This window comes from Pongo pygmaeus, chromosome 21 (genome assembly GCF_028885625.2).
Source record: "Pongo pygmaeus isolate AG05252 chromosome 21, NHGRI_mPonPyg2-v2.0_pri, whole genome shotgun sequence".
Classification (NCBI taxonomy): Eukaryota; Metazoa; Chordata; class Mammalia; order Primates; family Hominidae; genus Pongo; species Pongo pygmaeus.
The window spans coordinates 29,951,799-29,979,155 of record NC_072394.2 but is presented as its reverse complement, the minus strand read 5'-3'; the positions used below and the strand labels follow the sequence as shown (position 1 = coordinate 29,979,155).

Here is a 27,357-nt window from a genome sequence, read left to right as displayed (position 1 = left end):
GCAACGCGTTTCAGAAGGCACTGTAGTCATCCACTTCCCTGTCTCTCTCCCCGAGCTCCTGAGCTCCATGTGGTCTGGGAATATGTGTGTTACTCACTTCCTAGCACAGTCAGTGCTAATAACTGACTGTAGAGGGGACACAGTCAAAGAGCCACATGGGGATCACAGTCATCCTTACACAGTTGACACCTCCCAAACCCAGATGAGCTGTGTCCAAGTGCGGGTCAGAGGAATTTTCTGCCGAAGTCTCTGAGAAAGGGTTTATTTACATTTTGAGGTTGCAGGGGAGGAGATGAGGCCATCAAAACAAAGCTGAGGAAGAGGGATCCTAGGATGCACCAAGCAGCTCCGGGGACACCCAACAGCACCTGGGAAAGATGGCTTCTCCACTGGCTTGTTGGCGTCTCCCTTCAGAGGGGCATTGGGAAATGTCCTGGGAACCAGGCAAACCAGTGAGCATTAACTCTTAGAAGTGCTTGGCATGGGTGACACCCACCATCTGTAAACACGACTCCTCCCAAGGAGTGATGCAGAACAGGATGTCTGAGGGAGGCACTCTGACTCCAGCCTTCAGAGATCTCCAGGGTGGCACCTGGTGACGACAGGCTGATGCTTGGGTGCCCTAGAAAAAGTCATGTGTGTGAATGGGGGCCCCAAAGCCAACGCTTCATCCCTGACAGCCTGGTGCATTTAGAGGGGAACTTTTTGTCCCTTGGCAAGGTGGGTGGAATTTCAGGTTCATAGGACAAGGGTATTTTAGCTTTAATAGATATTGTCAAACAGTTTTCCAAAGTCATTGTACACACTCTGTGATTCTACTTATGTAAAGTTTAAAAACAGGCAAATCAAATCTATGGTGTTCGAAGTCAAGACAGTAGTTAACCTTGTGGAGGCTGCAACTGGTACAGGGTGTAAGAGGGGACTGTGGGATGGTCTGTTTCTTGATCTGGGTGTGTTCGCTTTTGGAAAAGTCCTTGAGTTGCATTTATAACGTGTGAACTTTTCTGTATGTTACACTTTAATTAAATGTACAAAAAGTCTCAGGAGGCCTCAGACCACTGGAAGCGGACACAACTAACCCCTCTGAGAGCCCTCCAATCCAAGATGGACATATGTCCCCTTGGAAGTACACGGAAGCCGGATATTCCCAAATCCCCCAGTAGCCGCAGCTTCAGCAGCTGCTTATGGTCCTCCCTACACCCTCTCTTCCTCAGACAGCCCCCAAACATCTGGCTGCATTTGGCTTGCTCTATCCCTGTCCCACCTCTGGATTTAGTCCATGTTCTCCACCCTCCCCATTGTCAGCAATGTAGACAAGACAAATGCTCAGTTCACGTGCCCACCCACTGAATGCCATGCACGGGGCTGGTCATCGTGGGTGGCAAATGTGAGCAACACACGAAGCCTCAAGGAGCAGAAAGGGACACAAATCACTTCAGCATAAGGTAATTTGTGATAAATGTCATGTAACTTGCAGCCCCTTGCCCCCTCCTACAGATGGTGTCTAAGAATAAACCCCACTAACATGTGACTCCTCTGTTCTAGCCCAGCTGTTTGGGTTGCAAGAAAGAGACTCACTCCAGTTGCGTCATAGGATGGAGTTTTATTGGGAGGACATTCTGGACGGGCTCCCAGCAAGAGTCTGGCAATGGAGCATGAAAAATGAATGGGCCTGGAATGAGTGAGGGTGCGGCCTCTGCTACACAAAGTTCACCTGGCCCCCAACTGCCTCCCAGCCTGTTAGCTCCTGTGCCAACTCCACTTCTCTCTCTGTTTTTCAACCCAAATCCTAGAGCAGAGGGCTCTTAGCTCCTCCACCATCTCCACCAGGCTGCAGGGGGAGTCACTAGCCCACTCAAGAGCTCTCTCCTCTTGGTCCCTGATTCACAGGGGCACGTCATTCCTTCTTGGTAACTCATTCTCTTTAACAGCCCGACACAGGGCCTCCAGGAAAAGGACAGGAGCTCACTCAGTCATGAACAGGGATGCATCTGGAGCAGGAACAAGGATGCTGACGACATCTGTGTCTGCCCTCCTCTCTTGTAAGTGCCAGTAAGGTAGTACCCAGTCCCTGGGGGTAGGGGTGGTGGTGGTGGGAATGAGGGCATCTCTTCTTTCAGGGGCCAAATCTGGCACAAGGATGTCTGCTTAGGCAACTCCACTGCCTGGCATGCTCTCTCCCTAGGAAAACACCAAACCTTTTTTATTTCCTCAGTCTTAGTGTGAGAGTGATCACCTCTTCCAGGAAGCCCATGACCAGAATGGCCAGGGGCACACCCTGGCCCTCAGTAGATGGGCACTGAGACAAAACATGGCCTGCTGGTGGCATTCCCAACAATGTCAAAAGTCCCAGGGATGAGCTCACAGTTGGGAGTCCTTTGGAAGTCCAATTCCAAATGTCCTCTGGACTCAAAATAAAAACTACATTTCCCAGTCTCCCTTGTAGCTTGCAGTAGCCATGTGACAATACTCCAGCCAATGGGAAGTGAGTGGAAAAGTCATGTGCAGCTTCTGGGTTTCGTCCACCATGGGCATGGGTGTGCTTCTACCTCCACTCTTCCTTCTTCTGGCTGGAGGGCATGTGGATAAAGCAGGGCCATGGTGAGCCTCACAATCAAAGGCAACATTTTAGGGATAGAGAAAAGGAAGACAGAAGGATCCTGAGCCCCAACGTCATAAACCATCATAACAGCCAGACTAGCATGGGAGAGAAAAATAAAATTCTATCATGTTGAAGTCACTGTATTTGGTCTCTTGTTAGAGCAGGCTGACTGATACTCTGCTGAATACAGAGTGCCTTGGTGAGCCTCTGAGGATGCAGGATGCTGTAATCCAACCAAAGTCCAGGGCGACTTTCGAGGAGAAGGATGTGAAAGGGCAGGGCTTCCTTTGAGGGAGAAATGGAGAGAAGGGAGGAGATCCAGAGAAGAGAGAGAAAGATCAGCTCAGTGCTCTTCAGTGTCCTCCAGGGTCAACACCCTTCTGGGTAGACCTCTCACCACCCATTTTTGGGGGGCCAAGAGGCTTGGGGCCAGGTCATAAAAAGTCAGATGTCACAGAGCTGTTTTCATAGAGGCAGGCAGGACCCAACAGTGCCTCATTCACATTCACAGGCTGGAGTCATCACAGATGCTGGCCACTTTATCCTCCGGAGGGCAGGCAACACCACTGGTTAGCCCAGGGGCGGGGCACAGGTTGAGGTCTCACATGTGGCTGCATCAGGATCAATGAGCTTCCCACAGAAAAAACCCTGGTCACAGGAGGCCTCTGGGAGCCAGGGCAGGCCCTCAGGTAGGATCCCAAGAGGATTGGTGGGAGTGTGCATGGCTGGAAGTGTGATTTGGAGCCCTGGCCTACCAGGTGAATCAGCTGCAGAAGGGACACATCACAGGGGAGGAGAAACTGACTTTCACTTCTGCCCAGGTGATGGGCAGGCTTGGGAGTGGGGAAGAGGCCGCAGAACAAAGGTGGGGGAGTCAGAACATATGTGTCTTGGAAATGGAGGGGATGCTGCTAAGTCCAGAAAGTCTCCCCTAGTCCTCTAAGCCAGCCACCAGCTGACACAGGGATTCTCTCTGCCCCAAGCAGAACAGGGCTCCCCAGTCTCCTGAGGGGCTCCTGGTTCCCTGCATGCTCTCCCCAACCTCCCCTTGGTCCCAGGCACCATCCTCTAAATGACAGCAGTCTCCAGATGCCAGTCGGTACTGTGGGTTAGCTGGGTATTTTATCTGCCCGCGTGTGTTGAATGGATACCTGCGTGGTCTCTTTCTGAAAAGCCATCTCCACCGAATTCTCGCCCATGCTCTGCTTACAAACACGCCTCCTTCTGCAAGGCCCAGAGTGGACTCAGAGAGCCTCTCCCCTCCCCACCTCCTGCCCCCATTCCTCTCCCACTCCCCACAGGCTGGCTCCAGACCACCAGAGCGTGGGAACCTCAAGGAGAGTGGGTGCTTCCTCTGTCTTCCTCCCTAGCCCTTGCTTTAGCACAGCCAGGACAGAGAGGAGGAAAGAAGAAAACTACAGCAAGGAGGATTTAGGGGCAATTCTAGAAGGGATTCCCAATTTGGAGGGGCAGTCTGGGAAGTAGACAGCCTGTGAACTTAATAGGAGGTCCTAAAGGACCTGGGGGAATCTGGGGAGAAGATGAGGTGAGCTGCCTTACCCCAATCTTCTGGCCCACTCCCAGCTCCAGACCCACCTCCAAGTGTAGCAGGCCCCCAGGCCCAATAGCAGGAGCAGGATGCCCACCAGCAGTCCCAGGACCCAGAGCAGCTGCTGGAACTGATGCAGGCGATGCAGGGCTGGAACACAGAGCGGGGCTCAGGGCAGCCACAGCTGCAGGCCCCCAGTGCTTCCTTCCAAGGGGACCCACCCAAGATGACACCTTCTAACTTTTGCTTTATCTCTGAAGCTCTCCACACAAGGGAGCTCCTAGCAATCAGTTTAGCGTAGACAGGCAAATCGTGCCACAGCAGGAGGGATACAGGGAAGGATGCCTTTGGGCCTAAGAGCTGGGCTTTTGTGCAGAGTGGCCTAGGAGATGGAGCCCCCTCCCCTTACCTCTGACCCCAAAGTAGGTGGAGGTAGAGGCAGAGCCCAGGGCATTTGCGGCAGAACACACGTATTCTCCTTGGTCACTGGGCCTCAGCGCCTCGATGTCCACCCTCAGGGCATTGGGGGAAGCCAGGACATGGATGTGTGGCTCTGCAGGAGCACCCTGGGGCTGACTGGAGGCCACCAGTCGACTGCCAAGGTGGAGAGTCAGGCTGGCGAGCGGCTCGCTGTCCACTCGGCAATCTAGGATGCCCCGGAGGCCACCCTCAGGCTCCACGAAGACCATCATGGTGGGCGTCTTGGGAGGGTCTGTGGGGAGGAAGGGAGTGTGGTGATTGCAGAAAATGACCACAAATTCCTCCCTCCCTGTACCCATGCACAATGACTTTGCTGCTCCTCCCATTAAGAGGCAGAACCTATTTCCTCACTCCTTGAATCTGTGACTCAGTTTGACCAACTGAAGAAAGAAGTGACCTTGTGCAACTTCAGAGCCAGACCTCAAGAGGCCTTGTAGCTTCTGCTCTGCTTGTTGGAACACAACAATGTGGGAAGCCCAGGCCAGCCTGCTGGGCACGTGTGGCCCAACCGGCAGCCACGAGCGTGCAGTCATCTGAGACCACTGGACAACTGCAGCCACATGAGGTGTGAACAACAGAAGAACTCCCCAGCTGACCCCAGCCCACAGAATTGAGCAAATAACATGGCTTTTGTTTGAAGCAGTAAGTTTTGGTGTGGTCAATAGCAATAGCTGACTGATACAGTGTAGGCCTTAGTGAAGGCTGGAGTGGGAGACCAAGACTGATGAGGGCTTATTGTGTGCCAGACACTCAGCATGCTTTATTTCTTTTGGTTTTTTCTTTTCTTTTCTTTTTTTTTTTTTTTGAGACAGAGTCTCAGTCTGTCACCCAGGCTGGGGCGCATTGTGGTGATCTTGGCTCACTGCAACCTCCACCTCCCAGGTTCAAGCGAGTCTCCTGCCTCAGCCTCCTGAATAGCTGGGATTACAGGTGTATGCCATCATGCCATGCTAATTTTTGCATTTTTAGTAGAGACGGAGTTTCGCCATATTGACCAGGCTAGTCTCGAACTCCTGGCCTCAAGTGATCCGCCCACCTCAGCCTCTCAAAGTGCTGGGATTACAGGCATGAGCCCCCGTACTCAGCCATTTATTTCTTATACTACTTGCAAGATGAGGTGAATGATGTATTCTCCATTTTATAAGGTCACACAACCAGACAGCGGGAGAGCCAGGATTCCAACCCAGGACTCAATATCCGTGAAGCCTTCACTCTTGGCAGACAGAAGAGGAGGAAGAACTGAGATGGGTGTGTGAGATGCGGGGAGACTAAGTTGAGGGAGGGGGCTCACACTCACAGAGCACACGGAGCATGACTGGAGCAGAGGCAGCAGCCCCAGCGGGGAGCTCAGCCAGGCAGTGGTACATCCCAGCTTGAGCACGAGCCACGTGGGTGAAGGCGAGAGTGGGCACAGGCTCCGTGTGCAGCCGCCGGTCATTCCAGAACCATGCAAAGGTGGAGTTGCCCAAGGGCCCAGGGCCACCCAGGAGGCGGCAGCTAAGGTTCAGGGCAGCGCCCTCAGGCACATCCAGGCCAGGCTCTGCCACCACGCGTGCACCTGCGGGAGGAGTATAGAGAGATGATTGGGGATCTGTAGGCCTTGGGGGCTGGAGCCTCTGGGTGGGACCTCTGAGGGGCCTCTGCGCATTGTGGGAAGGTCTCAGTCTGACTTGGTATTGGGCTTTCCAAGGTGGAACTGTGCCCCCTCCAGTGGGAGCTGTGCCTCCTCCACCAGATTAGGCTTCTCAAGGCAGGGCTTTCTCAGAGCAGACAGCCCGCTGTAGTGGAAGCTCCAGCCCCTCTCATGGACTTGGACCTGACAGCATCAGAGCCCCTCCTCCTCCCCTCTCTCCCACTCACCTTCTACTTGCAGCCGCCGGATGGTGCTGATTGAGCCCAGCAAGTTTTGGGCTGTGCAAACATAGGTGTCATCACCTGCAGGCACATCTTGCACCTGCAGCCGTAGGGCATTTCGGGCCACCTGGACATGGCCTGTCCGTGATGCCAAGCTGTGGACCCTGCTGCTGGTGGCCAGCACCTTGCCATCATGAGATAGGGCCAGCTCAGCAGGTGGCTCACTGTCCACAGTGCACTGTATCACAGCCATAGATCCGGCCCTGGAGTCCCGGAAGGAGGACAGGACAGCATCCTGAGGGGCATCTGTGGGCAGGCAGGGCACAGATGGGGGCTTGCTTAGGCACCCTGTACTGCCCATTGCCCAGCTGCCTGGGGTTGGCCAGGCTGAAGCCTCTGCTCCAATGGCCACTTCCTAAAAGTGACACATTCCCAGGAGTCCTGAGGGCAGAGTGCTCCAGGCAGGGCTTATAGGACTGTCTCTTTCTCCAGCACCTATGTCCTCTTTCCCCAACTGCCCATTCCTGGGCCCACTGCAGTCCTGTGCCCACTCCCACCAGAGCCCAGAAGCACCCTCCACCACCCTCCTCCTGGGCAGCCCTGGCCAAGGACCCTCTGCTCACAGAGGACTTGCAGGGCAGCAGGACGGGAGCTGCGGGTGCCCTGGGCATCCTGGGCCTGGCAAGAGTAGGCGCCTGCATGAGCCCGTGTGGCCATTGGGAATGAGAGCGAGGCAGCTGGACCTTCCTGCAGCCAACGACCATTGTGGTACCAGGTATAGAAGGTGGGTGGGCGGGCAGCAGGGTCCTCACAGGTCACTGTGATGGGGGCACCTTCAGGCACGGTAGCCTCTGGAGCCAGGATCACCTGCACACCTGTACCAAGGAGGCCAGGATCAGCTGGGCCCAGCCAGACACTACAGTGGGTTTCCATCTCAGCGGGCTTGGCCTGGGCCTTGCCTTACCCTCCAGCCGCAGCTCCAGGGACGTGTTGGCCTGGCCCAGAGGGCTGCGGGCAGAGCAGCTGTAGAAACCCTCGTCACTGGGCTGTGGCTCCCGCAGCTCCAGGCGCAGGGTGTTGGGGACAGAGGCTGCTGTCGAGGAAGCCAAGAGGTGACCGGCGTGGCTGAGGGCCAGCTGGGCAGGTGGGCGGCTGTCCACAGTGCACAGTACCAGGGCCAGCTTCCCACCACGGCTCTCCAGGAGGTAGGTCAGGCGCAGGTTGCGGGGCGCGTCTGCAGGGCATGGGAGGCATACACGGAGTCACAGGCAGCAGCCTGCAGGAGGCCAGTTTGCAGGTACATTCAAACTCAGGAGGGCCATGGCTCCCCACCCCAATGGCTCCCAACCACCCAATCTGAGGCACTGCTCCTCTGCCCAGACAGGACTCACCCCAGTGCCCCCTACTCTTAATGCTCCTTGCCCAGTGCTCCACTAGCTACTGGGTACCAAGTTCCCCACTGGACACCTGTGGGGTTCCGGCCATGCCCTGATCCCTGTGGGCTTCTGTCATTCCTGTCAGGCCCACCCTGCATCCAGCCAGACTCACAGAGGACGTCCAAGGTGATAGGTCTGGAGAGGCGGGGTGCCTGACCAGGGGGGCCCACACCGCAGCGGTAGGAGGTGGCATCCCTGACTGTGACGTTGGGCAGGGGGATGGAGTGGGCATCCAGGCGCTGCTGCCCATCCTGGTACCATGTGTAGGTGAGCTGGGCCGGGTGAGTGGTCCACACAAGGCAGGTCAGGTTCACCTGCTGCCCCTCCCGCACGGTGGCCCCGGGCCACACCTGCACATTCACAGCTGGGGAGAGGGAGGGCACAGGACACCAGTGAGGGTCTTGAGGCTGTGTACAGCAGGCCACCTGTCTCCATGTGGGTGAGCTGCCCCTACTGCTGGGGAGCCCCCTGGCCTTTGGGAGCCTTGGGTGGCTCACCTATAAATGGGGCTTAGAGGTCAAGCTTGGGAATAGCCCACTGGCTCCTGAGTGGTCCCAAGTAGAGTTCCACAGAGTCCTGGAAGGCCCTGAGCCCCTCCCTGACCCTGGCTGGGGGCAAATGGGAAGACCACAGACCTCCCCTCCCCTGCTGCACTTTCTCCTGAAATTCCCTGTTTAGTTTTATCCACTGGGCATACTTGTAAAAGTTGGTGTTTAAAACAGGTTCTCCCAAGAAACTCAAGTCTGGAGTCCACCACCCTTAGGAAAGGTGGGAATGGGGACTATTCCCATGCCCCCAGGCTTCTAGAACCCTGTCCCACCTCCTCTCCTCTTTTAAAGGAACCACACACATGCATGCGCGCACACACACACATACACACACACACACACACACACACACACACAGACCTTGAGCGTCGAAGTCAGCTGAGGCCGAGGCCTGGCCCAGGGTGTTGGAGGCCTCACAGGTATAGACACCCTCATCCTCCAGCATTGCCCCGTGGATCTCCAGACGCAGCGTGTTGGGGGCCACAGCCACCTGCAGCCTGGGAGAGCTGCCTTCGGGTCCCCCCACACCTTGTAGGGTGGAGGCCACAAGGCGGTCCCCGTGGAGCAGCCGCAGCTGGGCCGGAGGGTCACTGTCCACACGGCACAGGAGGAGGCCCAGTCGCCCAGGGCCTGTGTCCATCAGGGTAGTGAGTGTGACGTGGCGTGGGGCGTCTACACAGGGTGGGGAGTGGTAAGGACCCAGCCAGAGGGTCCCTCATCCAGGGCTCTGTCATGTGATAGAGCCCAGGACTGGGGGACTGCATTCCTTCCCCCACACCTGGATGTGACAAAAGTCCTTACAGGACACGTGGAGGCTGACGGGTGCAGCTAGGCTCGTGGTGGCTGAGCCTGGGGCCTGGGCTTGGCAATGATAGGCCCCAGCTTGTGTCAAAGTTATGGCTGCAAAGCGGAGTGTGGCCGAGGTCGACTCCTGGAGGGGCTGGCCATCCCGATACCAACGATATGAGGTCCCCTCCGGGACTCCTGTGGGTACCTGGCAGCTCAGGACCACAGCCTGGCCCTCTTGGAGCTCAGGTGATGGTGACACCTGGACCCAGGCTCCTGCAGGGGAAAACCAAGAGCAGGTGAGGGCTCTCCACCACACCTCTCACAGTCTGGGACCATGTGCGTGTCCACCTAGGACTACACAACCCAACCCCATGTGTTGGAGCTGCAGCCCCCTTCCAGACCACCGCCAGGGCCCACTCAGACCCATGCCTTGGCCCCTCCTGCTCCCCACTTTCCTGCACAGGCTCCATCCTGGCATTTACCTCCCACCACCTGGTAGGATGGTTTTACTGTGTCAGTCATATCTCGCCTACCAAAGCGTAAGCCTTATGGGCACTGGACTTGTGTGACCTGTGACCCCAGTTCCAGGCACTGTGTCTACATGTGTTAGCTCCTGACAAATGTTGGTTCAACCCATAAAGTACTGAAAAGGGAGGGATTTAGATCATCCCAGGGCCATTGTCCTAACTAGGAGCTGGACTCAGCATGGGTGACCGAAGGCTTGGAAGGGAATGTTAGCAGCTATGTGATCTTGAGTGCCCTCGCCAGGCCGGCCCTGCATCCAGACTCCAGGCCACAAGAGCACAGGACCTGGGGACCAGGCAAAGGGCAGCTCCTCAGTGGCCCCTGGGTCTGAAGCAGGAGAACCCCAGGTTGCAGGGAGTGAGATGGAGGGACAGCTGGAATGCTAAGCAAGAACACAGACCACACCTGAGACCACAGCTAGACGGGTCATGCAACTGGGGAAAAGCTCCTAAAATTCAAACCTTTACTTTCTTCCTGCAAAATAGGTATGCTAAGTAAGAAAAGATACACAGAACCGAGGCTCAAAGTAAATGTCCCAAAATTGGTGCTGTCGGTCACCGTGGTGGAAGAAGCACACATGTTCCTTTGACCTTCGCATTATGGGTATTATCTTCCCTTTTTCCTGGTTTATTTGTTTAGGGAGAATTTTTTTTTTTTTTTAAGACAGAATCTCACTCTGTCATCCAGGCTAGAGTGAAGTACAATTTCGGCTCACTGCAACCTCCATCTCCCAGGTTCAAACTATTCTCCTGCCTTAGCCTCCCAAGTAACTGGGATTACAAATGCCCACCACCACACCTAGCTAATTTTTGTATTTTTAGTAGAGTGTTGGCCAGGCTGGTCTTGAACTCCTGACCTCAAGTGATCCGCCTGCCTCAGCCTCCCAAAGTGCTGGGATTACAGGCATGAGCCATGGTGCCCAGCCTGAGGGAGGATTTTTATAGAGACTATACACACACACACACACACACACACACACGTATGTGTATATAAATAAAGAATATGAATATATTATGCATAAGAATATACATAATGTATATTTGTATGTATATATATAGTCATACATAAACATATATGCATAATATAAATATACATATATATGAGACTGTTTACTATGTAACAAAATTATATGATCACAAAACAAGTTATTTCAGAAAGTGCTCCCACCAAGCAAGCCACCTTGTGAATTGCCATTGCCTCCTAGTGGCTGCTGCAGTTATTATAGGTGAAAATATCTAGCTGGAGGCAAAGGGAGGCCTTCTGCTGGCTGGCTGGAAACTGCCCTTACCAGGACTGAAAAAGACACATTTCTGCACAAAATTCACAGCACCCAGCCCAAAGTCTGACCAGAGTAGCCCCCAGGGCATCAGAGTCTACCATATCTTCAGAAGACTGACACTCACCTCGGACCTGGAAGAAGAGTGAGGTGTTGGATGATCCAAGAACATTTGTGGCCTCACAGCGGTAGCTGCCAGAGTCCCCAAGGCCCAGTTCTCGGACCTCTAACTTCAGGGAGTTGGCCTCAGCCTTAGCCTGGAACCGACCGTGGGATGGGACCTGGGGACCCAGGCTGGTGGCCAGGAGGTGCTCCCCATGGAACAGGGCCAGCAAGGCCAGGGGGCGGCTATCCACGGTGCAGACAAACAGAGCCATGTGGCCCTGGCCCATGTCTAGGAAGGCTGACAGCTTTGGAGGGTCCGGGGGATCTGCGGGAACAGAGAGAGCTGAGGCCACCCAGCCTAGCTCACCACATTACAACTGCCACACTGTGTCCCCCACCTCCTGCCACACACACAGCCTAAGCCATGCCCTTTCCTCCCCAAACCCCAGCCTAGCCCCTGCTTCTCCCCAGACCACCCCTCCACCCTCCAAGTCCCCAGGCTGCCCATGCCAGTCACCCACAGAGTACACTCAGGAGCACAGGAGTGGAGAGCTGGGCGTCAGCCTCGGTCAGGATGCGGCAGGCGTAAAGGGCAGCATCAGTTCTGGCCACGGGCAGCAGTGTCACAGTCTCCAGGGGACCCTGGGCCCACATTACCCCATTTCGGAACCAGGAGAAGTTAGCAGGGCTGCCAGCAGCTTCCCGGCTCACGTTGCAAGTCAAGTTGGCTTCTGTGCCCTCCTGAAGCGTGTGTGATGGTGCAATGACCAGGACAGTGGCTGGAGAGCAGGCAGCACAGGCTCACTGACCACCCCTGGCCCCCAGGAGCCAGAGGTCCAGCCGCCCAGCCTGGAAGGAACAGGAAGGAGGCCCTCTGGGGTGCCCACAGGGTTGGGGAGAAAAGCAAGCCAGCTCACAGGGCAGCCTATGAGAAGTGGGCCCTGGGAACTGTGGGGGCCCTGAGCAGAGAGGGTTGCAGTACAGGGAAGGAGGACAAGGCAGCCCAACTGTCCCAGCTGGGGAGTCCTTCCTCAGAGACCAGCTGTGTCGCCTGTCCCCAGCCTGAACAGAGATCATGGGCAGGAGCAGCTCCGCTCTTCCTGAATGTGGAGGACAGCAGCGAGGGGCCCCCACTGCTGCACAGAGTGGTTTTGCCTGATTAGATCCTCCTTGGAGCAGAACGGTCCAGAGCTCCAGCCCCTGCTCCCAGGCCACCCATTCCCTGCCAGACTCACCCTGACCATTGAAGGTGGCTGAGGTGGAGGCGTTGCCCAGGGCATTGCTGGCCTCACAGAGGTACAAACCCTCCTCCTCCAGCAAAGGGTTGTGAATCTCCACACGCAGCAAGTTGGGGGCTTTGGTGACCTTCATGCGTGGGGAACAGTCCCCACAGGTGCTGCAGCCACCCCCTGACGGCAGGGAAGTGGCCACAACACGGTCCTTGTGGAGCAGCTGCAGCCTGGCGGGGGGGTCGCTGTCCACACGGCACAAAAGGAGGCCTCGCCGTCCAGCCCCGGCCCCAGCAGCATCAAGGTCCAGCCTGGTGGTGAATGTTGGTTGTCGAGGGGGGTCTGCAGGGAGGAAGAACATGGGCACTCATCCCATGGTTGCTCCAGGGCCCCACAAGCCTGGCTAGGCTCCCAGAATATACTGGACAAAGGCAGATCCCCAAGGCTGCCCCAAGCAGCTGTGCAGACTGTGCACTGCACAAGGGCAGCCAGACCAGGGTGGGTGGAACTCAAGCTAGGCTCATGCTCCTCAAGCGAGGCTGTGCCCTGATGCTTACTGAGTCTTCCCAGAAGAAGGAGCACCATTTTCTAGCTCAGACAAAGGTGCTGTATGGGCTGGCTGCCACCTTGCATAAGTCCCATCTGCTGCTGAGCAGGGTGTCCACCTAGCAATCCCTGGGGGTCATGCTCTCTGCTCCCACCCTGCACCCAATGCCTTACCACGGAGCCTCCCCTCAAGATCTGCCCTGCAGCTTATCTCTGATCTCCAAGCCAGCTCCTGTGATACTAGCGAATGCATAGAATGGCCTCTTCCTGAAGGCTTCTGGAGACAGTTGGCCAAAAGAGAGCAATCAGCCAAGGCCCCCATGTGATCTCACTCAGACACCAGAAAACTTTGCAGAGGCGGCTGCCCTCTGACAGTTCCGAGATGTGGCTCCGGCACACACGTGTCAGGGGAAGCCTCTGGAATCAGGCCCTTGGTCTTACACGGAGCCTCCCCGCTTGGCGGATGCAGAGGGGCTCTCTGTCCCTGTGTTGAGGGGCTTTGCCTTGGTGTCTATGGGAGCCCAGAGCAGCCTGTGGGGCGTGTGCACGAATAGAGGAGTGTGGTGTCCCAGGGCTCACCCATGAGGACAAAGCATGGATGTGGTGCCCATGCTGAGCTTGATGCTGGGACAGAGGAGCCCACAGGGCTGGGATTGGAGGGTAAAGACATGGGGAGGTAGAGAAGGCCCCAGCCTCATTTCCTAAACTTCAGCCCCAGATGGAAAGGCCCATTGTGGCCAGGTCTGTGACCCAGCCCTCCTGATATAGACCGTGGGGCAGGGCAGGACAGGTCTGGGGGGCCTGGAGGAGGTGGGGTGGCTGGTGGGTCCCGGCAGGAGGCTGCAACAGGTGGTGGCTGCTCACAGAGCACAGTGAGAACGGCTGGCGAAGAGGGGCCACTGGCACTGTGGCCGTCCCGGGCCCGGCAGTTGTATGAGCCGGCATCAGTGCTGGAGGCTGCGGGGAGCAGGAGGCTGCTGCTGGGACCCTCGTGAAGCAGGGCTCCATTCAGGTACCAGGAGAAGCGGGCATCAGGCGTGGGGCTTAGGCCGCTTCTGCAGCTCAGTGTCACTGCCTGTCCTTCCACCACCTCGGCTGCCGGGCTGATGAGGAGACGGGCGGCTGCGGGGAGAGGAAGAGGCTGGGAAGGGTCCTGCCTCTCAACCCCACATGCTGCCCTATACAGAAAGCCTTCCAGGGTTCTCCTTTCTCCACACTACTGTAGGTAGCTCTGGGCTTTGTGGTGCATCAGGAGGGTTTGCCCTTTAATGCCAAATCAGATCTATTGGTAGTAGCTGGCTGCAGCGTGGTTGAAGATTCAGAGCCAGATCCCAGGCTTATGTCCAACACCTGGCTTGGCTGGGCATGGTAGCTCATGCCTGTAATCTTAGCACTTTGGGAGACTGAGGCAGAAGGATCGTTTGAGGCCAGGAGTTCCAGACCAGCCTAGGCAACATAGTGAGTCTCCATCTCAAACAATTTTTTTTTTTTTTTTTTTTTTTGAGACTGAGTCTCACTCTGTCTCCCAGGCTGGAGTGCAGTGGTGTGATCCTGGCTCACTGCAACCTCTGCCTCCCAGGTTCAAGCGATTCTCCTGCCTCAGCCTCCCAAGTAGCTAGGATTACAGGTGTGCCATCACACCCAGCTAATGTTACACATGTAGTAGAGATAGGGTTTCACCATGTTAGCCAGGCAGATCTCGAACTCCCGACCTCTGGTGATCCACCCGCCTCAGCCTCCCAAAGTGCTGGGATTACAGGTGTGAGCCACTGTGGCCAGCTTTTTTTTTTTTTTTTTTTTTGAGACGGAGTCTTGCTCTGTCAGCCAGGCTGGAGTGCAGTGGCGCAATCTCACCTCACTACAACCTCTGCCTCCCAGGTTCAAGCAATTATCCTGCCTCAGCCTCCCTAGTAGCTGGGACCACAGGTGTGCACCACCACACCCGGCTAATTTTTGTATTTTTAGTAGAGATGGGGTTTCACCACGTTGGCCAGGCTGATCTCGAGCTCCTGACCTCGGGTGATCCGCCTGCCTTGGCCTCCCAAAGTGCTGGAATTACAGGCATGAGTCACCATGCCTGGCCACAATTTTTTTTTTAATTAGCTGGGTGTGGTGACACGGACCGTAGTCTCAGCTATTTGGGAGGCTGAGATGGGAGGATGGCTTGAGCCCAGGAGTTTGAGGCTGCAGTGAGCCATGAACATACCATTGCACTCCAGCCTGGGCAACAGAGCAACACCCTATGTCAAAAAACAAAAACAAAAACCTGGCTTGATCAATTAGCTACCATGCCCTCAGGAGGAGGGAAGGACAGTGCACATACCGAAAGTTGGAAGACCCTATTTTTCTTTTTTCTTTTTCTTCTTTTTTCTGAGACAGAGTCTCACTCTTGTCACCCAGGCTGGAGTGCAGTGGCACTATCTTGGCTCACTGCAACTTCTGCCTCCCGGGTTCAAGTGATTCTCCTGCCTTAGCCTCCCAGGTAGCTGGGACTACAGGCACTCACCACCATGCCCAGCTAATTTTTGTATTTTTAGTAGAGACGGGATTTCACCATGTTGGCCAGGATGGTCTCGATCTCTTGACCTCGTGATCCACCCACCTCGGCCTCCCAAAGTGCTGGGATTACAGGAGTGAGCCACCACGCCCAGCCAGAAGACCCTACTTTTCCACTTGGCTTCCCACATCTGACTGCTAGCATACAGCCTGCTCCCAAAGTTTCATAATTTAAAAATAATGAATGCTTCTGAGGGACTCTCCAAGTTTAGGGTCAGGGTATATGCAAAAGGAATGATGTGACCTGTTGTGTTTTCCTTTTTGCCTTGACTTTCAGGAAGCTCTGAGGTTGGGTCACTGCACAGCCCCTGTCTTTTATGTGATGTAGCCAGTTAGCTCAGTCCTGCAGTTGAGTCCACTAGACTTCTAGAAGGAACAGACTGAAGCAGGCTCCTCCTCAGGCTCCCTCCACTCTCCCTGGCTGCCAGTGCCCATCTTACCATTGGCATGGAAGTCCAGGGTGGAGGTTGCATTTCCAAGGGAGTTGGTGGCTGAGCACTTGTACTCCCCACTGTCAGCTTCCTCCAGGTCTCGGATCTCCAGGCGCAGGGAGTTGGGACCAGAGGTACCACTGAAGCGTGGGCTGTGATCACTGTCCCCGGAGGTGGAGGCCAGGATATGACCCCCATGTGACAGCACCAGTGTGGCCAGGGGCTCACTGACCACAGAGCAGTGAAGGATGCCCACAAGTCCCACCTGGGTCTCCAGGAAGGCTGTCAGGACTGGGGTGAGAGGCGGATCTGTGTGGAGATGAGAGGTGGGCCTGTCACCCTCAGACAAGGGCATTCCCTGGATACCCTGATACAACCCGTGACCTCTGCACCCCTTTGTCCCACACTGCCCTGCGAGAAGGGGGCGATCCCAAAGTGCCTGAGTGCCTGCTGAATACACTTTTGTCCTTGGCTGGGCTGGGCACATCACTCTGTTGTCCCAGTCAGTGTTCAAGGCCACCCTGCAAGTGGGGATAGGAGCCCCACTTCAAAGATGAGAAAACTAATAGAGAGACCTGGCGAGGGACAGCACCTCAGCCAGGTGACCAAAGTGAGTATCATCAGCAATGGGACAAGCTGACACAGAGTGCCTCCTGACAGGGCAGAGCAGCACGTCCGCGGCCTTCCCACCCAGAGGGCATGGTCTCAGGCCATTCAAGTCAGGCAAATGTGGAGTGAGGGACCTCCTCAGAACAGCAGGCCTGAACTCTGCAAGTTTCAATGTCAAGAATGACAAGGAAAGACTGAGGAACAGTCCCAGACTAACGGAGAATGAAGAGACGCAACGACCCAATGCAATGAGTGAACTGTGATCGTATTCTGGACCAGAAAAAAATGGCTACAAAAGACAGTATTAGGTCCATTGGTAAAATGTGAATATAGATTATAGCTTAGTTAACAGTCTTCTATCAGCCGGGTGTAGTGGCTTATACCTGTAATCCCAGTACTTTGGGAGGCTGAGGTGGGTGGATCACCTGAGGTCAGGAGTTCAAGACCATCCTGCCCAACATGGTGAAACCCTGTCTCCACAAAAACACAAAAATTAGCCAGGCAGGATGGTGGGTGCCTGTAGTCCCAGCTACTTGGGAGGCTGAGGCAGGAGGAGAATCGCTTGAGCCCCTGACATTGCAGTGAGCCAAGATCGCACCACTGCACTCCAGCCTGGGCAACAGAGCGAGACTCCATCTCAAAAAAAAAAAAAGTCTTCTATCAATGCTAAATTTCCTGATCATGATCATTGCATTGTGGTTATGTAAGAGAATGATCTTAGGAATTTAGCGGTAAAGAGGCATCATGTCTGCAACTTCAGGAATATAAATATGTAGATAGATACATAGATAGATAACATTCATATGTATATAGAATGTCCATATATGTATAAGTGCACGTGTCCACATAGAGTGGATGTGCATACACACAAGTGCACATGTATATATGCAAGTCTATATCCATACATTTATATGTATGTATGTGCGTGTGTGTGTCTGTGTAGACAGTGAGAAAGATAAAGCAAATGTGCCAAAATGTTAATAAATGGGAAATCTAGGTTAAAGGTATATAATCATCCTTTGTCTTTCTCTGCAACTTTTCATAAGTTTAAACTTCCAAATATAAAATAGGAGGGAACTAGGGAGGTCAAAGCCTTGCCCAGGTGTGCAGAGCTGGGACGTGAGCTCAAGGCCACCTCCAGGTAAGTGGCCTTGAAGTTCCCATGCCCAGGACCTCAACCCTTCCTTGGGGCTCCACCGTCTGGCCCTGCTCTGACTGTGTCCATTGCCACCCCACCCTGGCCACTTACGGTTGACTACCACGCTGACAGGGCCCGAGCGCTCGCTGCCATGGGCGTTCTGCACCTCACAGAAGTAGAAGCCAGTATCAGCCCTAGCGGCCGAGTGCAGCCGGAGGGTATGGGAGTGGGCGTCCTCCAGGAGGACATGGTTCTTGTACCAGCTGTAACGGAGATCGCTGGGCACCCCGTTGGGTGTGTTGCAGACTAGCGTCACTGTCTGGTTCTCCAGGATGGGACCTGCTGGGCTCACCTGGACCTCAGCCACTGCAAGGGCAGCATAGGGAGTGCTGGGGGGTCCCAGCCGACTTCCAGCCCCAGCCCCACACAGTCCTCGGGTCTCAGCCAATCAGCCTCAATCTCTGCACATCCTACACCACCCGCCTGCTGCTACAGTGGAGGCTCCTGGAGTGCTCTGCATCTCTTCGTCCTGCTCACCAGGATCCCCCTGACACCCCACCCTTCGGGGGGGTATTGTCACCTGTCTCATGGTAAGGCAGGGCTGGGACTCCACACCTGCATCCAGGAAGCACTGGGTTATGCCAGTTGCTGGCCCTGCCCTGCCCTGTCTCCCCTCCGTCCCTGAGGCCTGAGCTCCTCCCTATTCTCTGGCCAATACGCAACCTTCCCAAGAACTCACTGAAGATGTGGAGGCTGATTGGGGGTGAGACCAAAGAGCCCACGCCATTCTCAGCTTGGCAGGTGTAGACGCCAGCATCGCTCCAGGCTGCCTGGGGCAGGTGCAGCACACCAGTCTTGGTTTGGAGGCGTACCCCATCCTTGAGCCACTTAATGGAACTGACTGCAGGGTAGCTGCTGTTCACCTGGCAGGTGAGTGTGACCGGCTCACCTGGAAGGATGTTCCTCCCCGAGGGGCTGAGGAGGATCTTCACACCCTTGGGGGCATCTGCAAGTCACAGTGGGGGGTATTGGGTAAGGTGCTTGGGGAGGGCAGAGGATGGCACGCTTCTTCTTGCCCCCCTTTAAAAGCTCTGTCCTAAGGAAGTATGCCCAGATAAAACGGCAGTCCCCTTCAATCCTCACCCAGGGCACGCTCTGTCCGCCCATGTCCATCCCTTTCCCGCCCCCTGTGCCTGACGCATTCCTGTGCCCATTGAGAGCTGATCATGTGACGCTTGGGCAGCGTCCAGCCTACCCCACCAGCTGTAGTTTTCTGCTTCCTGATGCTGTCCATTGCCCCTGCTCTATTTGGGGCGAGCTCCACACACAGGGTCATGGGTACCCCACTGCTAGCTTTAGTGGCCTGTGGAAGCTATTGGTAAGGGACCAACCACCTAGTGGGAAGGGGCCAAAGGCAGCATCAAACTAGCTCTGAAAATAGTTACCCAGTTTGTAAGCAAGAGGCCAACAATACAAAGAAACTGCATTTCCTTAAATCTTGTTCCAAAGCCTCTCTCTGTGTTTTATTCAAGTGTTTTATTCTTATTTTTTTAGAAACAGGGTCTGGCTCAGTCACCCAAGCTGGAGTGCAGAGGCACAATCATAGCTCACTGCAGCCTGAAACTCCTGGGCTCAAGTGATCCTCCTGCCTCAGCCTCCTGAGGAACTGGGACTACAGGTACAAGCCACCACATCCAGCTAATTTTTGTTTTTTAATTTTTTGTAGAGACAGGGTCTCACTATGTTGCCCAGGCTGGTCTCGAACTCCTTGCCTCAAGCAATTCTCCGGCCTTGGCCTCCCAAAGCACTGGGGTTACAGGTGTGAGCCACTGTATCTGGCCTCAAGTGTTTAATATGTGCCAGGAACTCTTCTGAATACCTTACCTGGGTCATCTCCTTTATTTGTTTGTTGTTGTTGTTGTTTGTTTGAGACATAGTCTCACTCTGTCACCCAGGCTGGAGTGCAGTGGCACAATCACAACTCAATGCAACTCCACCTCCTGGGTTCAAGCAATTCTCCTGCCTCAGCCTCCTTAGTAACTGGGATTACAGGCATGCGCCACCACACCCGGCTAATTTTTGTATTTTTAGTAGAGACAGGGTTTCACCATGTTGGCCAAGCTGGTCTTGAATCCCTGGCCTCAAGTGATCCACCTGCCTCAGCCTCCCAAAGTGATGGGATTACAGGCATAAGCCACCGCGCCTGGCCCATCTCCTTTAATTTTTATCATAAATCTATGAGACAGGAACCATCTATTGTTATCTTCACCATAGACATGAGAAAACAGAGGCTCTGGGAGGCAAGGAACTTGCCCGAAGTTTTCACATCTAGTGGATGGGTGGAGCCAGCAGCCGGATGCCTGTGAGCAGCGATTGTTCTAGAATAGGCTGCCCCATTTGAGATGGAAGATGCATAACCAATGGAAACCCGGGCTTTCTCCCCACTGACTCATAGCCGTGCCTGCGTGACACCCTGGTCACCATGGCTTAAGGCAGGAAAGGGATAAACCCCACCTCCCCAGCATCCTCCAGCGCGGGGTAAATCCCGGGGCACTTGCTGCCAACCCTGAAGCTGCGTGGGAGCTCCTGTTCCCCAACCCTTTGTGTCTCCCTTTCTCTGCCCAGCCTGGCCCCAAGGACAGGCCCCTTCGAAGCAGTAGGAGGTGGAAGGGAACCATTTAACGAAGCCCTCGGGGCTCAGCAGTGTCTCTCCACTTGCCCTACCCTGGAGGCCCAGGTACAGGCTGGTTTTGCGTCAGGAGCAAGGGTTCCGTTTCTGTGGGCTGGAGAGGGGCTGGTTTCTGTCAGGGAGCCACAGATGTGCTCAGCCACAAGGGTGTGTCCCCAGTCAACTCACACTTCACTTGGAGGTGAATCTCGCTCTGAGCCCTGTGATTGGCCACGGAGAGCTGGCAGCGCAGGATCCGGCCGTGGTCCTGCCAGGACATGGCCATGTGGAGGGTCTCCAGGTGGCTGACGCCGGTGGGCTCAAACTTCTGGCTATTGAAGGTGACAGAGCGAGCAGGGTCCTGGCCTTGCCACTGCAGTCTGACCTGCTCCTGCAGGCATGCGTAGGGAGTGGAGCAGTTGAAGTCCACCTCTGTGCCCTCGAGAAGCTCCACCGGGGAGGCAATGGTGGGCACCCTGGGCTCCTCTGAGGACAGAGACAGCAGTGCTCAGGACCTGCTTTCGCCACCCCTGAGATCCCTTGCCCTGGAAACCCCAGCTGAGGAGAGAGCCCTGGGGAGGGGGCTTTTAGGGGAAGGAAAGGCGCTTTCTACTCCAACCCCACTTAGGTGAATACAAGGGAGAACCAGGCCTGGGCCTACGCCGGGGCTGGAACAGAGGCTGAGACTGGCTGGGGTTAGAGTCAGGACAAGGGCTGGGGCTGAGAGCCAAGGGGTCCAGAAGCAGCTTGGGAATCCCTCCCGGGGGGCAGCCAGGCCACCCCACTAATCACCTGTTACTGTGACCAAGGTGCCTTTCACATCTGACCAGCGGTTGACCTCACTGATCTCGAAGCGGAAGTTATAGGAGCCAGAGTCCTCGGGCTGTAGGTCCTTCAGCAGCAGGTTGCACACCTTGTGCTCAGGGTTCCCCATGAACTCGGCACGGCCGCGGAAGCGGGCCTCCACCAGCTTGGGGTCCGCCGAGTGGCTCGCCACCTGCCGCCGGCCCGAGTAGTCGTAGTACCAGATGGTCGTGATGCCGTCGGGCACCTCCACGTTGGCAGGGAAGCTGAAGATGCAGGGGATAAGCAGGCAAGACCCCTTCACACCCTGCACGTCCTGGGGGCTGGAGACGCCCCATGAGGCCTGGCCTGGGGGAAGAATGGCAGGGGTACAGAGAGGAGCGTGATACAGGCCTCAGGGTGTCGCAGAGCCCTGCGACCTGCCCCAGGGAAGGTGCCCCAGCTGGGCTCCCAAACTCTGCCCTGCCCCGAGAAATGTACACTTAGAGCAGCCCTTCTCAGTGCCCCAGGGGTCAGTCCACTGACCGAGGCTTCTCAGAGGTTTGGTAGGGTGGCTGCAAGACAGATCGCAGCTTCCTGCCCAGCTCCCGGCCACTGCCCGGTTGGGCCCTCCCTTGACCTCAGCAACCAAACATGTGACCCAGGCATAGTCTAATCTGCCAAGGGCTGGACTTATGAGGGCTGGACCCTGGAAGACAGGCACTAGGCCTGCAAAGCTTACCTGCTGGGAAGAATGAGGCCAGGAGGAGAAGCTTGGGCAAGAAGCCCATAGCAGGTTCTTGTGCGGCTCCCGTTGCCTAAGAGGGTGGTGCGCACTGCACTGGCTGGGCACACAGGGGCCTCCAGGGACACCTCTGGGCACTTTAGCCCCAGCACCTGCTAGAAGTCCGAGCCTGTGTCCCCACCTCCTCTGCTGGCCAACCCAATAAGAGGGCAGGGCTCTTAAAGACCTCTGAGTCAGCCACCAGCAGAGAGCCAGGAGGCCACGTTCCCAGCTCAGGCTGTGCCCAGGAATGCCCTCACTTGGTGGCCTGCCTCGGAAAAGCCTGTGTGTCCCTTGGCCCTATCCCAAGTTCTCCTTTCCCAGCCCCTCAAGGATACCACCCTAAGGCAGATGAACAGCTGTTTCTCCCTCTTCCTCACTTCCCTGCCCCCTCCCCAACACCCAAACCAACAGGAACTGGAGCCCAGAGATGCCCAGTGACTCACTCCAAGACACCCAGCTAGAATGATGGTTTCTTCCTGAGGCTTGTCTCCTACCACCTGCCTTACTAGCTATAGACCATAATGGGGCTTTACTGAACTTGCCAAAGTGCTGCCTTTAACAGTCACTCCCCTGCTCAAAAACCTTCTGTGGCTCCCCATTGCCCGTGAGATGTGAAAAGTCCTCATTTCCTGCCCCCAGCTCTGTCCCCATTCCCTGCTCTCCGCAGACCCACTCTGGGGGCAGTTCTGTCTGCTCACGGGCTCCCTAGCTGCCCAGCTCTATCTCCACCACAAATAATCTTTGCCTACTGAAACCTTATTCAACCTTCAAGGAGCAGCACGAATTTGGCTTCCAGCTAGAACTTCTCCTTTGAGGTTCCTGTAGCTACCCCAGAGCTGTCTCTATTTTTCTTGCCTTGTTTTTTACAGCTTGTGAGAGCCCATTTCTCAGGACCTAGAACTGAAGATATGTGCCCCATAGCAGTGCGGAGCCCACCAGGGATTCAGCAAACCCCTTAGTGACTAAGAGAGGGGTGAGGTCTTTAGGGGTTCAGAGTTGAGGTTCAGAGTTGGAGTGGGGAGGTGGCAGGGCAAGTCTAGGTTTGAAAGATAGCATGAGAGCCCTGTGGAACACATACCCCACAAATATGAGCTCGATGTGTGCTGAGTATACCATATCCAAAAAGGCAGGCCCTCAACCACGGAGTGCCCATGGTCAGGGAGTGTCTAAGGGGTACCATAGACCTGAGTCCAAAAGGAAGAGATGCCAGAAACACATACAAGTGAAACTATAAAACTCTTAGAAGAAAACATAGGTGAAAATCTTCATGACCTTGGATTAGGCAATGCTTTCTTAAGTATGAAATTAAAAGCACAGAAAAAAAAATAGGGAAGTTGGACTTCATCAAAATTTAAGACTTGGCCAGACACGGTGGCTCATGCCTGTGAACCCAACACTTTGGTAGGCTGAGGCAGGAGGATCACTTTAGCCCAGGAGTTCAAGACCAGCCTGGGCAATACTGCAAGACTCTGTCTCTACGAAAAACTAAAAAACAGGCCTGTGGTCCCAGCTACTCTGGAGGCTGAAGTGGGAAGATCGCTTGAGCCCAGGGGAGGGGTCGAGGCTGCAGTGAGCCATGATTGCACCACTGCACTCCAGCCTGGGTGACAGAGCAAGACCCTGTCTCAAAAGAACAAACAGCTGGGCGCGGTGGCTCACGCCTGTAATCCCAGCACTTTGGGAGGCTGAGGCAGGCAGATCACGAGGTCAAGAGACTGAGACCATCCTGGCCAACATGGTGAAACCCCGGCTCTACTAAAAATACAAAATTAGCTGGGTGTGGTGGTGTGCAGCTCTAGTCCTAGCTACTCGGGAGGCTGAGGCAGGAGAATCACCCGAACCCAGGAGGCGGAGGTCGCAGTGAGCCAGGATCACACCACTGTACTCCAGCCTGGTGACAGAGTGAGACTCTGTCTCAAAAAAAAAAAAAAAAAAAAAAAGGATATGCATCAAAGAACACTATCCAGAGAGTGAATAAAAGGACAACCCACAGAATGGGAGAAAATATTTGTAAATCGTTTATCTGATAAAGGACTAATATCCAGAATATATAAAGAATTCCTACAATGAACAAAAAAAAAAAAACCATGAAAGCCAACTCCAAAAATGGGCAAAACACTTGAATAAACATTTCTTCAAAGAAGATATATAACTGACTAATAAGGACATGAAAAGATGCTCAACATCACTAGGCATTAGGAAATGCAAATGAAAACCACAATGAGATACCACTTCGCATCCGTTAGAATGGCTGTTCACAAACAAACAAAGCAACACAGAAAACAATAAATATTGGTGAGGATGTGAAGTTGAAATTCTTGTGTATTGCTGGTGGGAATATAAAATGGTTCAGTCACTGTGGAAAACAATTTGGTCATTCCTCAAAAAGTCAACATAGAATTACCATATGATCCAGCAATTCCACTCCTAGGTATATACCCAAAAGTACGGAAAACAGGGACTCTAACAGAGTACACCAATGTTCACGGCAGCACTATTCCACTAAAAGGTGGAAACAGGTCAAGTGTCCATCAGTGAATGGATGTGGATAAACAAACTGTGGTATGTACATACAATGCAATATCAATCGGCCATAAGGAGGAATGAATTCTAACATATGTGAACCTTTGAAAACATTATGCTCAGTGAAATCAGCCAGACACAAAAGGGCAAATATTGTAGGGTTCCAATTGCATGAAATATCTAGACTACGTATATTCAGAGACTGAAAGTAGAGTAGGACAGAGGTAACCAGAGGCTGCAGGGAGGGGCAGTTAATGTTTAATGATTGCTGAGTCTCTCAGATAATGAAAAAGTTCTGGAAATAGTGGTGATGGTTACACAATATTGCAAATGTACTTAATGTCATGGGGTGTACACTTAAAAACAGTTAAAACAGTAAATTTTATATTATGTATATTTCACCACATACACATCCATGTTGCCAACTTTGCAATCTTCCCTGGTCCTAAATGCTGACTTGGCCAAGTGAACGGGGAGGCTGGAAGTGGGGACAGGAAACTCATGACCTCCCAGCCCCCACCCCATCCGCCTCAGGGGCTGGGCTCAGCAGATTCCGATGACTACCAGGGGGCACACCTGGGAAGGGGGTGAGCCGAGGCCCAGGGCCGGTCAGGCTGAACAGGTGGGACTTAGCCCGCTGCAGAAGGCAGAAGGTGCCCCGGCAGGGAACACAGTTCAGGGCGGGATTGGGACAGGAAGGACACCGCTCCCCAGGGAACACAGCCCTCTCGCGGGCTGCTGGAGTGGACTGATCTGGCCATTTGTGGAGGCCCAAGGGCTCATCTCCAGTTCTCTGGGAAGCCCTAGGCCTCCTCCTCTTCTGGGAAGATGCACCCCCAGCCTCCACACCAGGTTCTTGGCCACTGGAGAATGGTATAGCTGGGGCCCTGGGACCTGGACACCTCACCGTGAAGAAAAGCAGCCTGCTGGGCACACTGGGGGTCAGATGTGTCCCTGGCCACAGGGGATGTCAGGGTCAGCTCTGCTATGGCCAGGGCAGCTATCTTGTCCCAGCTCCCCTGTTCCTCCCATTTGGGGTCCTGAAAAGGGCAATCGTGAACCTGATGGAAGAATGGTGGGGTTCTGGACACAGCGACCCTGGAACAGGGCGTGGCGGAGGACCCTTTCCAGGACCACTCCAATCACATAATGTAGAGGCCACCTATGCTTAGCCCAGCCCTAACCTCAAAGGGGTCAGCCCCACCAGAGTCCAGCCTATTGGCTCAGCCTGTTCCACCACAAAGGCCAGCTTCAGCCCAGATAACTGTTCTGGAAACAGAAAGAGCAGGGACAGCCCAGAAAGGAGATCTCTGTCCCTGTTTGAAAGACTGGAGTTGAGAGGACAGTGCCCCACCCCCCGCCCCCCGCAACTTGGGTTGCAGCTGTGGCCTAGTGAGCACCCAGCGCCCCCTGGTGGTCGAGGGGGAATTGCGAGTCTCGGGAAAGGGAGCGGTGTGCTAGCAACAGGGAGCAAGCAGCTCTGCAGCCCTGAACCATCCCTTGGGTGACTCTTTTGGAAATCATTGTCCCCTAGAGAGGAAGTTCCTGAGGTTCATCCTTGGGTCTCTAAGTCTTGGGTGCTCTGAAGACAGGATTTTAAATCCTCACTCCTAGTATTGGTATGTGTTGCATCAGGGTGGCTTGGGCTGGCCTGGTACACAGTAGGCACTCACGTTTGCTGCCTTTTTGAGACCAAGTGCCTCAGAAGGTCTTGGAGGGTGGGCTAGGGCCCCAAGTCCCTGACCTCTGATTCCAGAGGCCAAGTTTAGCTGGGGAAGAAAGGGCAGAGGCAGTTTCCCTGTGGACAGCTAGGCCCGGGTGTAGGATTCAGTTTCTGTTTCCTGACACGAAGGCTTCTCCTCAACTTCCCCATTGGGCTAGAGAAGGAAGAACACAGGATGACATGGCCAGCTGGAGGTTACTGGCCCACAGATAGGGAGTCAGAGTACAGATGGGCAATTCCTGGAGCAGATTATGGTCAAAATAGTGGAAATCCCCAATCACAGGCCAGATGTTTAATTCTCAGAGCCATAGAATCCATAACTAATGCTTATTGGCTTTGACATGGGCAGTAGAAATTTCACACTTCATTCCTTAATCTGGCTCTAAATGCTTCTGGCTGGAGTGCCCACTCTCCGAACTGTGCTAGACAGCACCAGAAGCCCTCCTGTAGACGGACGAAGTGGTGATGGATGAAGTGGAATGGTGCTGGGGTTAGAGTAAGGAGAGATTATCGTTGGGCTGGGCTGGGGCTGAGGTCAGGGTGATGGTCAGGTTGGAATTCTGGAAGCAAATTAAGGCTGGGATTGGGGTGGATATTGAGGTTGAGTGATGGGTGGGGATAAGGGTGAAGGTTGAGTTGGGTGCAGGTGATGGTTAAGATACAGTGGAGGCTGGGTTGAGATGAGGATGATAGAATCGGAGTTGTGGTTAGGATTGGGATGATGGATGGTTGGGATTGGATGAGATGAGTAAATGGTTAGGGTTGGGGTGCAAGTGAGGTGAGGGTGAGGCAAGGTTGGAATAGGGGCTGGGGCTGGGGCTGAGGTAGGGTCAGAGCAGGGTGATGGTCAGGACTGGGATTGGGATGCAGGTTGGAAGGATTTGAGGTGGTGGAAGGGTTTCAGTTGAGTCCAGCTTTGATTAGTGTCTTGGACTTGGGTTGGTTTGGGGTCCACCACTCGCACCCAGATGCACCTCCCCCCCAACCCCTGCTCCTACCCCACTCAGCCAGTTTCAGCCCAGCCCCGCTCCTAATGCTCCACTCACCCTCCGGGCCCAGGGACCAGGGACAGGGGTACCTGCTCCACAGGAGGAAGTGGCTGCAGGGGTGCTGGACCTGCGGAGAGAACAGGAAGGACGGCCAAGAGCTCCTGGTGCAGCTGGCTCCCCAGGGCTCTGCCGGCTCAAGAGAGAAAGATCC

General features: G+C 54.7%; 1 protein-coding gene and 1 long non-coding RNA gene across 4 annotated transcripts; one reads left to right on the top strand and one right to left on the bottom strand.

Moving 5' to 3' along the window:
- Window positions 1–1,583: 1,583 nt before the first annotated feature.
- Window positions 1,584–23,541, bottom strand: SIGLEC1 (sialic acid binding Ig like lectin 1). Of its 3 annotated transcripts, none has more exons than XM_063658973.1 (21): window positions 21,867–23,541; window positions 21,134–21,493; window positions 20,531–20,827; window positions 18,413–18,679; window positions 17,785–18,039; window positions 15,936–16,235; window positions 13,804–14,061; window positions 12,400–12,735; window positions 11,686–11,943; window positions 11,187–11,489; window positions 9,271–9,531; window positions 8,830–9,141; window positions 8,034–8,285; window positions 7,450–7,719; window positions 7,109–7,360; window positions 6,492–6,791; window positions 5,929–6,189; window positions 4,561–4,863; window positions 4,199–4,301; window positions 3,754–3,826; window positions 1,584–3,369 (listed from the first exon to the last, which is right to left on the bottom strand). In XM_063658973.1, exons 1-21 carry the CDS (start codon window positions 21,913–21,915, stop codon window positions 3,142–3,144), a joined length of 5,298 nt encoding a protein of 1,765 aa, XP_063515043.1. In that variant the 5' UTR covers window positions 21,916–23,541; the 3' UTR covers window positions 1,584–3,141. The 3 variants fall into 3 exon arrangements, with proteins under 3 accessions (XP_063515043.1, XP_054323923.1, XP_063515044.1); XM_054467948.2 differs by having other exon boundaries at window positions 1,584–3,232; XM_063658974.1 differs by having other exon boundaries at window positions 7,298–7,360.
- Window positions 3,126–5,273, top strand: LOC134738883 (uncharacterized). Its single transcript, XR_010125103.1, has 2 exons — window positions 3,126–3,291; window positions 5,003–5,273. It is a non-coding gene; the product is annotated as an uncharacterized LOC134738883 (long non-coding RNA).
- Window positions 23,542–27,357: the final 3,816 nt, after the last annotated feature.

Excerpts from the sequence above, each read along its gene's own strand:
- SIGLEC1 (XM_063658973.1), bottom strand. The coding sequence starts at position 21,915 with ATGGGCTTCTTGCCCAAGCTTCTCCTCCTGGCCTCATTCTTCCCAGCA. Across the intron at positions 16,236-17,784 it reads TGTCAGCGTGGTAGTCAACC|ATCCGCCTCTCACCCCAGTC; the intron begins GTAAGTGGCCAG and ends ATCTCCACACAG. Across the intron at positions 6,190-6,491 it reads CCGGCGGCTGCAAGTAGAAG|GTGCACGCGTGGTGGCAGAG; the intron begins GTGAGTGGGAGA and ends CTCCTCCCGCAG.